General features: G+C 47.7%; 1 protein-coding gene across 12 annotated transcripts in view; it reads left to right on the top strand.

Moving 5' to 3' along the window:
* Positions 1 to 13,088, top strand: part of ITGB1BP1 (integrin subunit beta 1 binding protein 1) — a 43,117-nt gene extending 30,029 nt beyond the window's left edge. For all 12 annotated transcript variants that reach the window (XM_073568199.1, XM_073568195.1, XM_073568204.1 and 9 more), the window contains one exon: positions 9,069 to 13,088. In XM_073568199.1, coding sequence (XP_073424300.1) covers positions 9,069 to 9,152 — 84 coding nt within the window. In that variant the 3' untranslated portion in view covers positions 9,153 to 13,088. The remainder of the gene's footprint in view (positions 1 to 9,068) is intronic.
* The last annotated feature ends 1,877 nt before the right edge of the window (positions 13,089 to 14,965 follow it).

Genomic DNA, 14,965 nt, shown 5'->3' with positions numbered 1-14,965 from the left:
TATCGATGCCACTAATGCCTGTTCCTCCCCTCACCCCTTCCCCTCCCCCCCCCCCTTCCTTTCCTGTTTTTCATTTGTCGGTCCCCACTTTCTGCTCCTTATTTTCTCCTCTCGTTCCCCTAGTTTCATATATATGGTGGTTGTAACTATGGTTGTCATTGTTTTGACTTGTTTTCTTGTTCAAACTCATTAAAAATAATTGAGAAAAAAAAAATAAATAAATAAACCCAAGTGGGTAAATGATCCTAAAAACTAACAGGAGGCTTACCAACGGGGATGTGCACAGACGCCAAATCAGAGGGTTAACCTCGACGCGCGTTTCGCGTCCACACGCCGCGTTCTCAAGGGGATGTGAGGTAGAGGGATCACAAGGAGCTTTTCTTCTGCCCTTACAGCAAGTGTGCATGCGCGCTGTCCCTCCTGTTCTCCTTGCATGGGTCCGGGTGTCTGTGCCTTCCACACACGCGTGGAGATTTCCTCTCCGTGCGTGCGCTGGGATGCCTGATGTCCGGCGGCCCATGGTGAGGACCTGGCCGTGACACAGCGCATGCGCCGCTACTGCCGCATACATTGGTTGGTATGTACCATGTGACTAATCACGTGACCAGTTAGCCGGGTTACTGAAGGTCCTTGTGATCCCTCTACCTCACATCCCCTTGAGAAAGCGGCCTGTGTGGACCCACTTGGTTTTATTTTTGAGAAAGTATTTAGGTCTTGTTTGCCAATACTTTCTATACATCCAGTCACACTATGGGACTCTCATTGTGGCTGATTATATAGGCATGGGATGTCATGCACTGCTCCTTTATTCCCCCATCTTTGTCTCTGTCCTGTTTTTTGCTATCATGCTATTATGCTTATATTGTGTTGTGATTAAATAAAATTGTTATACTTTTACTATATTGGATCCGCTACTCCGTTTTATTCTCCTATGGTTCAATATGTATATGGAGTGGAATTTGCATTAATATGGCAGTTTACTCTAAAATATTTCCGCCAGTCTTGTCTACTAAGCTATTGGGCATTTGTTTTGTTCTTATAACAGAATTTCTCCTTCGCCTCATTGGGGACACAGAGACAGTGGGTGTTATGCTGCTTGCCACTAGGAGGACACTAAGTAGACCAGAAAAAAAGTTAGCTCCTCCCCTGCAGTACACACCCTCTCGCTGGATGAGATTTCTCCAGTTCTTGCTTAGTGTCTATAGGAGGCACTTGGGTCTGGTTTCAGACCCCACCGTTTTTATTTGATTTTTCTGTAAATTTTTATTTTTTAATTAACGGAGTGAAGAGGGCGACTGTTCCTTTCTACGGCCCGCTCTCCCCCGAACCAACAACAGGCAAGCACGCAGAGTATACCTCCCCGTACACTTTCTTGCGACGATTGAGGCTGATTCCTCTGGCGATGATGGCGATGATCTTTACTGTCCTAGTAATCCACGGATACGAGGGCAAGCGCATGGAGTGCAATGGAGAAGACTGGAACAGCGCTTCCGAATGCCCTGAATCAGCCCCATAGCTCTCCATCCCCCTGCCCATAGGGAGGATCGATTGAGCATGCCCCTTAAAGAACTCCTCCAGCTCTGCTTCATCAGCCAGGAGGATGAGAAGACCTGCATGGATGGCCCTGGACAGTGCGGCCTGCCGAGCACTGGAGAGGAGGTATGGGGTCGGGTCCTGGCCCCCAGGAGAAGCGCTGACTTAGCATCAGCGGCGGTGCACCGGCGCCCCCCGCTCTCGGCGCTCGGGTAGGCCAAAAATTTAGTCCCCCGCTTTTCCGGCCTGCTAGGCCGCAATTTGAATGGCACCGCCCCTGGCTCCTACAGCGGGTATGCCAAAAATTTAGTCCCCGGCTTTTCCGGCCTACTAGGCCGCAATTTGAATAGTGCCGCCCGCGCTAATGTCGCTGCCCCCTCTTGGCGCCTCTCAGTACTTACGAGACGGGCAATTCTAATATCGGGGGCCATGTCTTTTACCTCAACCTGCTCTGGACACGAGCTGTGCAGGATACCGGGTGACACCACAGGGCCACCGCTTTCCTCCCAGGGGACACAGCACAGGACAGAGTGGTAAGCTGCATCTGCCTTCAGATTAAAGCTTAACCCCTTTCCGGCACAATCCCTGCAGCTGCAGACAGACTCTGCCGTTAACCCTTTCAGGAGCGCTATGTCTAAGGAGGCTAAACGGGCTGCTAAGAAGGACACTGCGTTTTTTACCGTGTGTACCACTTGCAAGTCTGCCTTACCCAGTACACAAACAAAGAGCACAGAGTGACAATTGTGCAGAAATATCCTGCAGTAAAACATATAGCAGTAGTCAGCAAGTGCTGATAAAAAGATAACAAATACAGGGTATTTAGTCAAAAAAACGTATACCAAGCTGCCTCACCGTGTCAAGGTAACCCGTATTGAAGCAGTCCCTATCTAATGTATTTAAAACCTGAACATGTGAACAGTGTCTAAATGAACAGGATGACGACAGGCGCTTCCTAGTATGGGCACGTGGTGCAAGCCAGCTCCTTATGTGCATGTCTTACAAGAGAGGGGTGGGGTCTCTCAAATCATGCATAGGCACGGAAAAAACTGGATTAAAAACACATGTGACATGCACACATATGAACAAGTCGGTAGGACACTGTTCATACCACCCACTGACTCAAACACAAACAAAGAGCACAGAGTGACAATTGTGCAGAAATATCCTGCAGTAAAACATATAGCAGTAGTCAGCAAGTGCTGATAAAAAGATGATAACAGACTAATCAGTTATGCACGGACTGCGACCCGGCCTGCGCTCAAACGCCCCTCGCCGCCACTGCTGACGGGTCTCCTGCGTTTAGTACCCCTGAGTGGGCTGCGTTCCTGTCACAGTCGGTGGAGTCTCTGACCCAGGCTATATTCTCCCTCTGGGAGGACTCTTTAAGTCAGAAAGCATCCTTACCTCCCGAGGAGGGCTCTGGCGTCGGCCGGGAACCGTCCACCAGCAGGGGCCGTACTCGTTCATGGGATGGTGAGATCTCTAGAAAGTGGACCCATGACACGTTCGCACCTCAGCATCTGCGACTCCTGTCTCTCGCTCTCCCTCTCCTGAGGTTCACAGCGAGCACCACTCTGAATTCGAATCTGACACGTCAGCCCCTCAGAATCCCCCACCTGATCAAGAGTCGCTTGATTCTCTTATTGAATCAGTCAACAGGATTCTGTAGTTGGATGAATAAAATATTCCCGCTCCAGCACACCCTATCTCATTTAAGAATTCCAAGCGTGTGCGCAGGTTATTTACCAGCCATCCGGAGTTTAAGGAAATTGTCCAGAAACATAGGGATCGTCCACATAAGCGGTTCACAGGGCAAAAGTCTACTCAGGCTAAATACCTTTTTGATCCAGACCTAATGAAGGATTGGTTACAGTCCACTCCGGTGGACCCTCCTGTATAGCGTCTTGCTTCTAAAACGCTCCTATCCGTTTCTGAGGGTTCCTCAATCAGAAACCCCTCGAACAACTACCTTGCCCGTTCAGTTTTTGAAGCTTCAGGAGCAGTGCTTTTTCCATCTTTCTCGGCAATTTGGGTCACTAAGGCCATGGCCGCTTGGGCAGAAGTCTTGATTACTTCCTTCCAGGGCACCAATCTTCCTCCAGAGGCAACCACTGTCGCCAGGCAGATAATTCATGCAGCGGACTTTGTAGTGGACGCTTCTTTTGATGCCGCCAATTGCGCTGCTCAAACTGCCACTAATGCGATCTCCATTAGAAGAGCCCTATGGCTCCGCGACTGGCAGGCGGATGCCACACCTAAAAGATCGTTGACTTCTCTCCCCTTTCAAATGGGTCGTCTTTTTGGAGAGAAACTGGACCAGCTCATTTCTGATACTACCGGGGGAAAAAATAAATTCCTTCCTCAACAAAAGGCTGTTCGGCCGTTTCGCAACCAACAGCCTACGCGTTTTCAATCTTTTCGCAACAATTCTGGTTGGTCCTCCTCTACCTTCTCTTCCGGATCAGGTCGGTCCCCACGTGGAGACAGAGGCTCCCAGGTCTCATACAGACCTAACCGTTCTTGGAAACCCAGGCCTAGGGCTTCTGGATCTAGGGGAGTCATATCTCATAGATCTACCCAATGACTTGTTGCGGTATCCGGCGGACACCGACAAAGTAGGCGGTCGCCTACTTTCATTCAGCCACACCTGGCTCGCGGTCGTCCACAACAAGTGGGTCAGGGAGCTGGTGTCCTCCGGATACAAGATAGAATTTTTTCCCTTCTGCCCCCACGAAAGAGACAAGAGCCTTTCTTCGAGCTGTTCAGGCTCTGGAACTCAAACTGTTAAATCAGTTTGTCAGGGTATGGCGAATCCGAATGGAATCTCTCCAATCAGTTGTCGCTTCCATGGAAAAAGGAGAGCTCCTAGCATCCATTGACATCAAGGACGCTTACCTTCACATACCGATCTGCCCGTCCCACCAGCAGTTCCTGCGTTTTGCAGTTCACGAGGAACACTTCCAGTTCGTTGCCTTGCCCTTCGGACTCGACACCGCCCCCAGGGTCTTTACCAAGGTCATGGCGACTGCTATGGCCATTCTCCACTCTCGGGGAGTAGTGGTGTTACCGTATCTGGACAACCTGCTCATCAAGGGTCTGTCCCTTCCAGCCTGCGAGGAATCCGTGGATATAACAGTAAATACTCTTTCGCGCCTGGGGTGGAAGATAAACTTCGAAATGTCTTTTCCCGAAACCAGCTCAGCAGATTTCCTTTTTAGGAATGATCTTGGACACTTCCCGCGGGTTGGTCATTCTCCCTCCAGAAAAGACCCAAGCCTTACAACAGGCTGCGCGGACTCTGTGCCGACCGTTCGTTTCAGCATGAGAGTTCTCGGAAAGATGGTGGCTGCGATGGAAGCAGTTCCATTTGCACAGTTCCATCTCCGTCCCTTACAACATGTGTTGCTGTTAGCTTGGGACAAGAACCCGTTGTTCCTGGACCGTCGGATCCTTCTGTCCCTGCGGGTCAGGCAAGCCCTCAGGTAGTGGACACTGAGGTCCTCCCTGAATCAAGGGAGGTCTTTTCTCCCAGTAAGATGGTTGGTAGTAATCACCACACGGCACAGGGTCGTTGGTCGACCCGAGAGTCACGTCTCCCCATCAACATTTTAGAGGTACGAGCGATCAGATTAGCTCTTCCACCATCTCCTCACAGGTCAACCCATCAAGATCCAATCCGACAACGCCACGGCTGTAGCGTATATCAACCACCAGGTAGGTACCCGGAGCAGGATGGCCATGCACGAAGTGAGTCACATCCTCCATTGGGCGGAGACCAACCATTCGCCCATCTTAGCAATCCACATCTTGGGCATAGAAAATTGGGCGGCAGATTTTCTCAGTCGCCAAGGCATTGCCTCGGGAGAGTGGTCTCTTCATCCGGAAGTCTTTCAGCAGATTTTTCATCGTTTGGGGACTCCGGATGTGGATCTCATGGCCTCACGACTAAACAACAAGGTGCCTCGGTTCATTGCCCGATCCATGCGCCACTTGAACGGATGCCCTAGTTCTGCCATGACACCGGTTCCGGCTCCCGTACGTCTTTCCCCATCTTCCCTTGCTTCCGAGGGTCATCAAGAAGATCAGAGCGGAGGGAGTACCAGTGATCCTATTCGCGCCAGATTGGCCGTGCCGAGAATGGTGTGCAGAACTAATACAACTAGTCGCCAACGTCCCCTGGCGACTTCCAGATCGCATGAATCTACCTCACAGGGCCGGGTTTACCACCAGAACTCCGGGGCCCTGTCTTTGACGGCGTGGCCGTTGAATCCTGGATTTTAGCACAGGCTGGCTTCTCTCACGACGTGATTTCCACCATGATTAGTGCTAGGAAGCCTGTGTCCATGCGCATCTATCCCCGCACCTGGAAAACCTTCTTTTCGTGGTGCAAGGATCATGGTCGATCCCCTCTGGTGTTTTCCATTCTGGCCATATTGGAATTCCTTCAATCCGGATTAAAATCAGGCATCGCGCTTGGCTCGCTCAAGGGCCAAATTTCAGCCTTGTCAGTGCTTTTCCATCGCAAAATTGCCACCAAACTTCAAGTCAAGACGTTCATTCAGGGAGTTTCTCATGTGGCGCCTCCTTATAGAATGCCATTGGAATCATGGGACCTTAACCTGGTTCTCGGGGCCTTACAGGGGCTCCTTTCGAACTGCTGCAGGATGTGTCACTGACCGTCCTCTCTTGGAAGGTGGTCTTTCTAGTGGCAATTACGTCAATCAGACGAGTTTCGGAATTGGCAGCCCTGTCCTGCCGTTCTCCGTTCCTGAATTTTCATCAGTACAAGGTAGTTCTCAGGACGTCCCCGTCCTTCCTGACCAAGGTCGTCTCCTCTTTCCATCTCAACAAGGAAATTGTTTTGCCTTCCTTTTGTCTGGCGCCAGTCCATCGCATTGAGAAGGCCCTCCACACCCTGGATGTGGTTAGGGCGCTGAGATGGTACATCTCGCGGACGGCTCCCTTCCACAAGTCAGATGCCCTGTTCATACTTCCAGAGGGGCATAGGAAGGATCTAGCCGCTTCAAAAGCAACGCTAGCCAGGTGGATTCGCTTAGCTATTCAGGAATCCTACTGTGTCAGGAATGCGCCTGTCCCAGCAGGGATTAAGGCTCACTCTACCCAGTCAATGGGCACCTCTTGGGCCATTCGGCACTAGGCCTCGGCAGAACAGGTCTGCAAGGCTGCAACTTGGTCCAGTCTGCATACTTTTACAAAACATTACCAAATTCATTCTCAGGCCTCTGCGGATGCAGCTCTCGGCAGACGCATCCTGCAATCGGCAGTACCTCAGTGTTGACTCAGTGGTACATGGGGTATTAGCAGATGTGTGTCCCCCAATGAGGCGTAGGAGAAATAGGGATTTTTGTGTACTCACCGTAAAATCCTTTTCTCCGAGCCATTCATTGGGGGACATAGCACCCACCTTGTTTAGCCTACTGGCTCATTGTAGCATTCTTAGGTTTTGACATAGTTATGGTTATTATTGACTATTTAAGCTCCTACTGCTTTTTTCACCGAACTGGAGAAATCTCATCCAGCGAGAGGGTGTATACTGCAGGGGAGGAGTTAACTTTTTTTCTGGTTTACTTAGTGTCCTCCTAGTGGCAAGCAGCATAACACCCACTGTCTCTGTGTCGAATGACAATGAATTGCTCGGAGAAAAGGATTTTGCGGTGAGTACACAAAAATTCCTATATTGTTGTGTATGACATTACTCCATTGTGCAAAATCCTATATAAAATATAGTAACATAGTAACATAGTAATTAAGGTTGAAGGGAGACTTTTTAAGTCCATCTAGTTCAACCCATATCCTATCCTAACTTGCCCTAACATGTTGATCCAGAGGAAGGCAAAAAAACCCCATGTGGCAACAGTAAGCTTCACATTGGGGAAAAAAATTCCTTCCCGACTCCACATACGGCAATCAGACTAGCTCCCTGGATCAACGCAATATTAAGGAGACTAGTGTATATACCCTGTAATATTATACTTTTCAAGAAAGGCATCCAGTCCCTTCTTAAATTTTAGTAGTGAATCACTCATTACAACATCATATGGCAGAGAGTTCCATAGTCTCACTGCTCTTACAGTAAAGAATCCGCGTCTGTGAGTATGCTTAAACCTTCTTTCCTCCAGACGTAGAGGATGCCCCCTTGTCCCCGTCACAGGTCTAAGAGTAAAAAGATCATTAGAAAGGTCTTTGTATTGTCCCCACATATATTTATACATTGTAATAAGATCACCCCTAAGCCTTCGATTCTCCAAACTAAATAACCCCAAGTGTAATAACTTGTCTTGGTATTGCAGACCCCCTAGTTCCCTAATAACCTTGGTCGCTCTTCTCTGCACCCGCTCCAGTTCAGCTATGTCTTTCTTATACACCGGAGACCAGAACTGTGCACAGTATTCTAAGTGTGGTCGCACTAGTGACTTATATAGAGGTAAAATTATGTTCTCCTCATGAGCATCTATGCCTCTTTTAATGCATCCCATTATTTTATTTGCCTTTGCAGCAGCTGCTTGACTCTGGCCACTAAATGTGAGTTTGTCGTCCACCCATACACCCAGGTCTTTTTCAGTGACTGTTTTGCCCAGTGTTTTACAATTAAGCACATAATTATATAAAATATCTATTTATTGAGGCAATGATAGCTTGTGACCCCATGGGCACAGCTCGGTCCTGCAGGCTCCTGGGATCTCCATTGCTGGGACTTACAGCTTTTGTACTATCAACTAGGATCCTGTCTCCATTGGCAGGATTAGTGGCAAATACATATGGAGACACACAAATCTCCTATTTTTTCTCATGCTTTGGCAAGCCGTTATTGCTTCTATTATTTTATGTTCTCCAATGCATACAGGGTTCATCTTTCAGGAAGGAACAGGCCTGGATATGCAGGGACATGCAGCTATGAAAGGGTTAATAGTGTGCATTGACGTCATGGCTGGTGTATAGTGGCAGTGGCCGGCATACCCCTGGTTCTCTATGATTCCAATAAACTTCAATTCCAGTCGGCACTCCGTCCGTGGTGCTCGTGTCTAGGGTTGTCATTCCACTGCAAATAACATTAGAAGACCGGCACTCACTTGTAAGTTTGCAGAATTTGTAGAGTTTATTCCATGAAAACTTACAAGTGAGTGACGGTCTTCTTGTGTTTAGTTTTTCTGCTCTTTGATGACGGCGTATAGTACTGTCTGGCGTGGTAAACATAAGGAGGGAGATTCCCAAAAGCTTTTACTACAGAAACATGGTGTAAAAGCTTTGAAAAGTTGAAAAGTGCAGCCCACGGGACAAGCTGCTGTGTAGGTAACTTCTGTGTAGGGCTGGAGGATATATGTCGACGGATATTTTGCATCCTCTGAGGTATGCCTGGTGTCCTCCAATGCACAGAGAAAGATCCAAATACAATCTGAACAGGAGCTAACTTGTCGGATCAAGAGACGACCTGGAGATTTGTATGTAGAGTCTGGTGTGCAGTTACATTAATGGAAGTTCCCAGTACTTATCCATCTGCTACATTCTTCTTACAGGAACATGCCCAGTCCATCTGCAAGGTCCTTTCCACATCGTTTGACTCTGTTCTCACTGAGAAGACACGAGTGCCTACAGAATGACCACGTGCTGGGACACAGACGACCCCACCAGGATTATTCTACAATGTCTCATGGAGAAGTTGCAGTCCAGGATCTGTGAGGACATGGATATATCCCAGAACTATTTTTTATATGCACCCATTGCTGCCGTTACTCACAGTCCTGTGATATCCTTGAGGTTCAGGTATGAAGCTCCGTCCCCTTATTACACGGGTGGAGGAGCCATGGAACAATACTTGTCTGCATAGCTTTACCTGTACAAGTACGGCCTTGGAGCCGGGATACAAGGTGACATATGGTAGAAGCTCATTGAACACCGTGACTAACTTTAATTCCGCCTCTCAGACTACAATTCTCAGAGCAACCAAGGGCTGGCTTCTTGTTACAGGATGGTAGCCACTGCTTACGGTATGTTACATCTGCCTGGTAGTCACAAAACAATGGTGGATTCTCCCATCCTGTGCTGATATCACTGTGCTGCTAAAATGTTATCGGTACGAGATGTTTGATGCTTTCTTCCTATTCCAATTTCAGCAAATTCCAATGTAATTGAATATCTGCATTTCCAGGATATTTTGGGAAGTATTTTAGCTGCTCATATATTCTCATCAATCGTTTACATGGTCAGGCCACATTCACACACTCAGTATTTGGTCAGTATTTTACCTCTGTATTTGTAAGTAAAAACCAGGAGAGGAACAATCAGAGGAAAAGTAGAATAGAGACACGTCACCACTTCTGTATTTATCACCCACTCAAATACTGAGGTAAAATACTGACCAAATACTGAATGTGTGAACGTGGCCTTAGAGAATTGCCAACACTTGCCTGATTCCAGTTGCCTTCAATTTAGCAGCCAAATACTGTATGATATGCATTCCTGGTTGTGTATGATGGGTTGTCTCTTACCAAATAAATAACTATTTCTACTGGGGGTGAAGAGCAGGACCACCTCTGGCCGGTATGACATATATATAAGATAAATTTGTTGGATCGGGAAGCAGATTTCCCGATGCCGCTGGTAGTATGGCTTCTGCCAAGGATACGGCTCCAGGTACATCTGTACGGCTCTGTCTGTTGCGGGACAGGGCACGGTGGGGGAGATGAGCGCTGTGTCAGGTCTCTGCAGCTGCTTTTCCTCCTCTCCCTATGGAGATAAGCAGGAGATAAAGCTGCAGTATGTGCACATGTTTTCAGACGGAAATTCAATCTGGAACCTGCCTGAAAAATCTCACCATAGTACACAGCAATGTCAAAACAAGGTTTCTGAGCGCGTTCCTTCCGGCTTATGCCACTTTTATTAACTACTTCAGAAAACTTAAATCAGTTAAAAGAAGCAACATGTTCATCCTTTGGCTCCGTGCACAAGACAACTTTAGCAAGTGGAAACCGCCTGAGAAACCTGAATGAACTTTTGCCTTTCTGTGTAAAAATGACGCCGTGTCTATGTTCAGACTTTGGAACGGCGTCTTGCCACTTCAGGTTTCTAAAAACGCCATGAAGTGACCGACCCATTCTTCTGGCATTTTCCACTTTGAAGATTCTCTGTACTTTACAGTACCAGTCAATGGGAAAAAGCTAAAAAAGGTTTTCTTTTTGGAACTTTTTGCCATAAAAAATCTATAGTGGTTTTGTCATTTTTCAATGGAGTGAAAAAAGCAACAGCAAAAAAGCCTTCATAAAAATCATGGGAAGACCCACCAAATAAATGCCAGCAGCCAAAACACTCAGGAAGCAGAAAAAATAGCTACACAAAAGACGCCTCAGGAAAAAAGAAAAATCAACTAGAGTTTCCTAAAAGCACCACTCCAGTGTTTTTTTTATTTTATTTCTGCACTGGAGTGGTGCTATTAATCTAAGTTCCCTGCTCCTAGTATTATACTCACCAGCCGCCATCTTAAGCTATTCCCAGCACCGCTCTGGTCCTGCGCCGCTACATTGTAACCGCAACTTCTGACTAACCGGAAGTCCGAGAACGGTCACAATCTCTCAGTATAAGTGTATGAGAGTCTCCAGCACATACCGAAGCGACGTGCAGTTCATAAACTGCTGGAGACAGACCAGATCGATGCCAATAAAAGCTGAAGACGGCGGATGGTAATATGTTACTAAGGTCAGGGAGCTTAGATTAATGGCGCCACTCCAGCGCTGCAATAACAAGAAACACTGGGGGATGCTGTAAGAGCCTTCTGCTTGAAAAACATGTCAGGTAAAGATGCCGTATACGCCTAGGCTTAGACCGCGCTGTATACGGAGTGACTTCATAGTCCACTATTTTAGTGAAGCAGCTTCGCCTGGGAAAGTATGGTGGTGGCTCCTGCATCTAAATGAGGCCGTGTTCACACACAGGAAAAGAATAGACAGTCACTATCTTACATTAAAATGTGCTCGTTTTGATACTTTTTTTTTTGCTGCTCAGCCTCATTGATTTTGATGGGAAAAGATGCAGCGAAAATAGTGAAAGAAGCGACAGGCAGCATTTAGAATAAAAACAAAACCGCACCCAGGAAAGAAAAGCAACATGTGAACGACGGTTTAATGATATAAGTACTTTTGCTTCTACTGTAAAATACTGCATTTTTTCCTGCCCTATAAAACGTTATGTGCCGACAAGCCCTTTTGTGCCACAGTTTGTTAGTGGAGTGTCAGCACTAAGGGGGCACTGTGGGACTTGTAGTATTTACAACTTTAACATATAATGAGCTGCTGCAGATGAGTAAACGACATTTCCTAGTATGCAATGCAAGATGTGTCTTATAGGATCTCGGCTAGGGTCGGGCTATTGCTGTCATGCTGTAACAAGGGCTAGGACTGTGGAGGCTTCTGTCTACTTAGCACACTGCAGCCACTTATAGGATGGCCGCGCTGGCAGTCATGTACAGGAGGGCCCTCTGGCAGCCACGTATAGAATGGCCCTCTGGCAACCAGGTACAGGAGGGCCCTCTGGCAACCAGGTACAGGAGGGCCCTCTGGCAGCCACGTATAGGATGGCCCTCTGGCAGCCATGTACAGGAGGGCCCTCTGACAGCCAAGTACAGGATGGCCATGCGGCAACCACGTACAGGATGGCCCTCTGGCACCACGTACAGCATGGCCATGCGGCAGCCACGTACAGGATAGCCCTCTGGCAGCCAGGAACAGGAGGGCCCTCTGGCAGCCAGGAACAGGAGGGCCCTCTGGCAGCCACGTACAGGAGAGCTCTCTGGCAGCCAGGTACAGGATGGCCTTCTGGCAGCCAGGTACAGGAGGGCCCTCTGGCAGCCAGGTACAGGAGGGCCCTCTGGCAGCCAGGTACAGGAGGGCCCTCTGGCAGCCAGGTACAGGAGAGCCCTCTGGCAGCCAGGTACAGGAGGGCCCTCTGGCAGCCACGTACAGGAGAGCTGTCTGGCAGCCAGGTACAGGATGGCCTTCTGGCAGCCAGGTACAGGAGGGCCCTCTGGCAGCCAGGTACAGGAGAGCCCTCTGGCAGCCAGGTACAGGAGGGCCCTCTGGCAGCCAGGTACAGAAGAGCCCTCTGGCAGCCAGGTACAAGATGGCCATGCGGCAGCCACGTACAGGAGGGCCCTCTGGCAGCCAGGTACAGGAGGGCCCTCTGGCAGCGAGGTACAGGAGAGCCCTCTGGCAGCCACGTACAGGAGGGCCCTCTGGCAGTCAGGTACAGGAGAGCCCTCTGGCAGCCAGGTATAAGATGGCCATGCGGCAGCCACGTACAGGAGGGCCCTCTGGCAGCCAGGTACAGGAGGGCCCTCTGGCAACCTACCACTGGCATTCCAATGTTACAGGGTGTCTTTGCCTCCACAGCGATGTGATTTAGGCATGTACTGTACATCTTAATGCTGCATTTCTCATTTTAGTACATCAGATTTTTTTTTGCCTTTTATGTAATTGCCTTATGTCTGTCAGAAAAAGTCATTAATACTTATTATGCACTATAATAAACCTCAAGAAAAAAAAAACCCCATAGTGAGCCTGTTCTTCTGTATAGAGTCCCATGTTTGATTCTTTTATTGCCATCAACCATTTCCTTCCCCATTCAGTGCAGCAATCAGGTTTTGGTTTTGGTTTCCATCAAGGATTGCCCCATACACAAGGCTGCCGGGTCATCACCCAGGAGAGGATCCGTCCTTCTAATAGGACGGTGACTAAGAAGAGTCATCACATGAGGAGAGAAGATCTGTACATGGAGCATGGCCTGCAGTGAGGGTATATGTGGTTATAAGAGGGCTTCTTAGGCTGCGTTGAGCTCTGGTCGCAGGTTCTGTCAGTGAGTGGCATAGAACAAGCTGCGATGCCATTTCTGCCATCAAATCCCAAACCAGACGGAGCCCAGCGACGTCTCGTGTGCGACACATCCAGCAATTTGTCATTGTCACGTCTCTGCTTCTATGGCGGTACATATTGACAATGCAGTCGTGAACGCTGGCGCAAAGTGTTTGCTTTCCCCTCCATAATCACTAATGAGCTTTTGTTTAGTGGTTTAGCTTAACCCCTTAGTGACAGGGCCAATTTTTAAAATTCTGACCAGTGTCACTTTATGTAGTAATAACTCTGGAACGCTTCAACAAATCCCAGTGATTTTGAGATTTTTTTTTTTTGTCACACATTATACTTTATGATAATGGTAAATTTAGGTCGATATATTTTGTGTTTATTTATAAAAAAAATCAGAAATTTGAGAAAAATGTTAAAACTTAGCAATTTTCAAACTTTGAATGATTATCCCTTTAATTCAGATAGTCATACCACACAAAACATTAATAAATAACATTTCCCACATGTCGGCTTTACATCAACACCATTTGTAAACGCTAATTTATTTTCTTAGCCTTTTAGGAGGTTTAAAAATGGAGCAGTAATTTTTCATTTTTTCAAGTAAATTTACAAAAGTTATTTTTTGAGGGATCTATCCAGGTTTGAAGTGACTTTAGGGGTGCTATATATTGGAAAACCCCAAACGTGATACCATTTTAAAAGCAGCACCCACTGACATATTGAAAACTTCTGTCAGGTATTTTATTAACCCTTCAGGTGAATTCCAGGAATTGATGTAAAGTGGTATAGCCGGAATGAAAAAGTGTTTGTTTACCACCTAAACGTCGCTGACTTCTGAACCGACCGCTAGAGCCGGCAGATTCTAAGGCCGCTATTTGGCCATGAACTGCTATGGCAAACATCAGGACCACACAATCATGATCTCGGTGTGTCAATTAGATTAAAGCGGAAGCCCCACAATTTATTAACCATTTATTTGATGTAGTCACTTTTGACATCAGCAACTAAGGGGTTAAACAGATATAGACGGTGAAAACACTGAGCGTTTGTGATGCAGCAAGTTGTCAGCTATAGTGGACAGCTGACAGCTGCTGGATTGTTACCTGTATGGGAATGATATTCTCTTATATCTCAGGTCAGTAAAAAGACGTATTGGCTGTCATTAAGCAGTTAAAGTCACTTATTCGCATCGGCCATTAAAAGTGAAAATACATTTCTGATATCCTCATCACACCTCTTTCCCTTCATTATGTCACCACGGCTTCCGCCTGCCAGATCAAGGCCCTTTTCCTTCTCCAGATTGTCCACTACGGAGGCCTCCAGCAGAGAGGAATGGCAGCGTTCAGTAACCAGATGTAGGAAAACATGGTGTCCATTATGTTTCTGCTATCCAAATTGTCGGGATTTAAAGTCGCTGGCCGCATTGAGGTCTTACAGGTAACTTTCATGTTCACTCAGTGGCCTAAGGGCTAAAGTTTCTCCTTGTGGAGTATGACAAGCCGGGTATGTCAGGGTAAGGAGGCTTAGGCTGTGTGCACACGCTGCGGGTCCGCAGCATTTCT

This window comes from Dendrobates tinctorius, unplaced genomic scaffold (genome assembly GCF_039654945.1).
Source record: "Dendrobates tinctorius isolate UK_male_01 unplaced genomic scaffold, ASM3965494v1 ptg000021l, whole genome shotgun sequence".
Taxonomy (NCBI): domain Eukaryota; kingdom Metazoa; phylum Chordata; class Amphibia; order Anura; family Dendrobatidae; genus Dendrobates; species Dendrobates tinctorius.
Note: the sequence above shows the minus strand (reverse complement) of the source record. Positions and strands in the feature narration are given on the sequence as shown.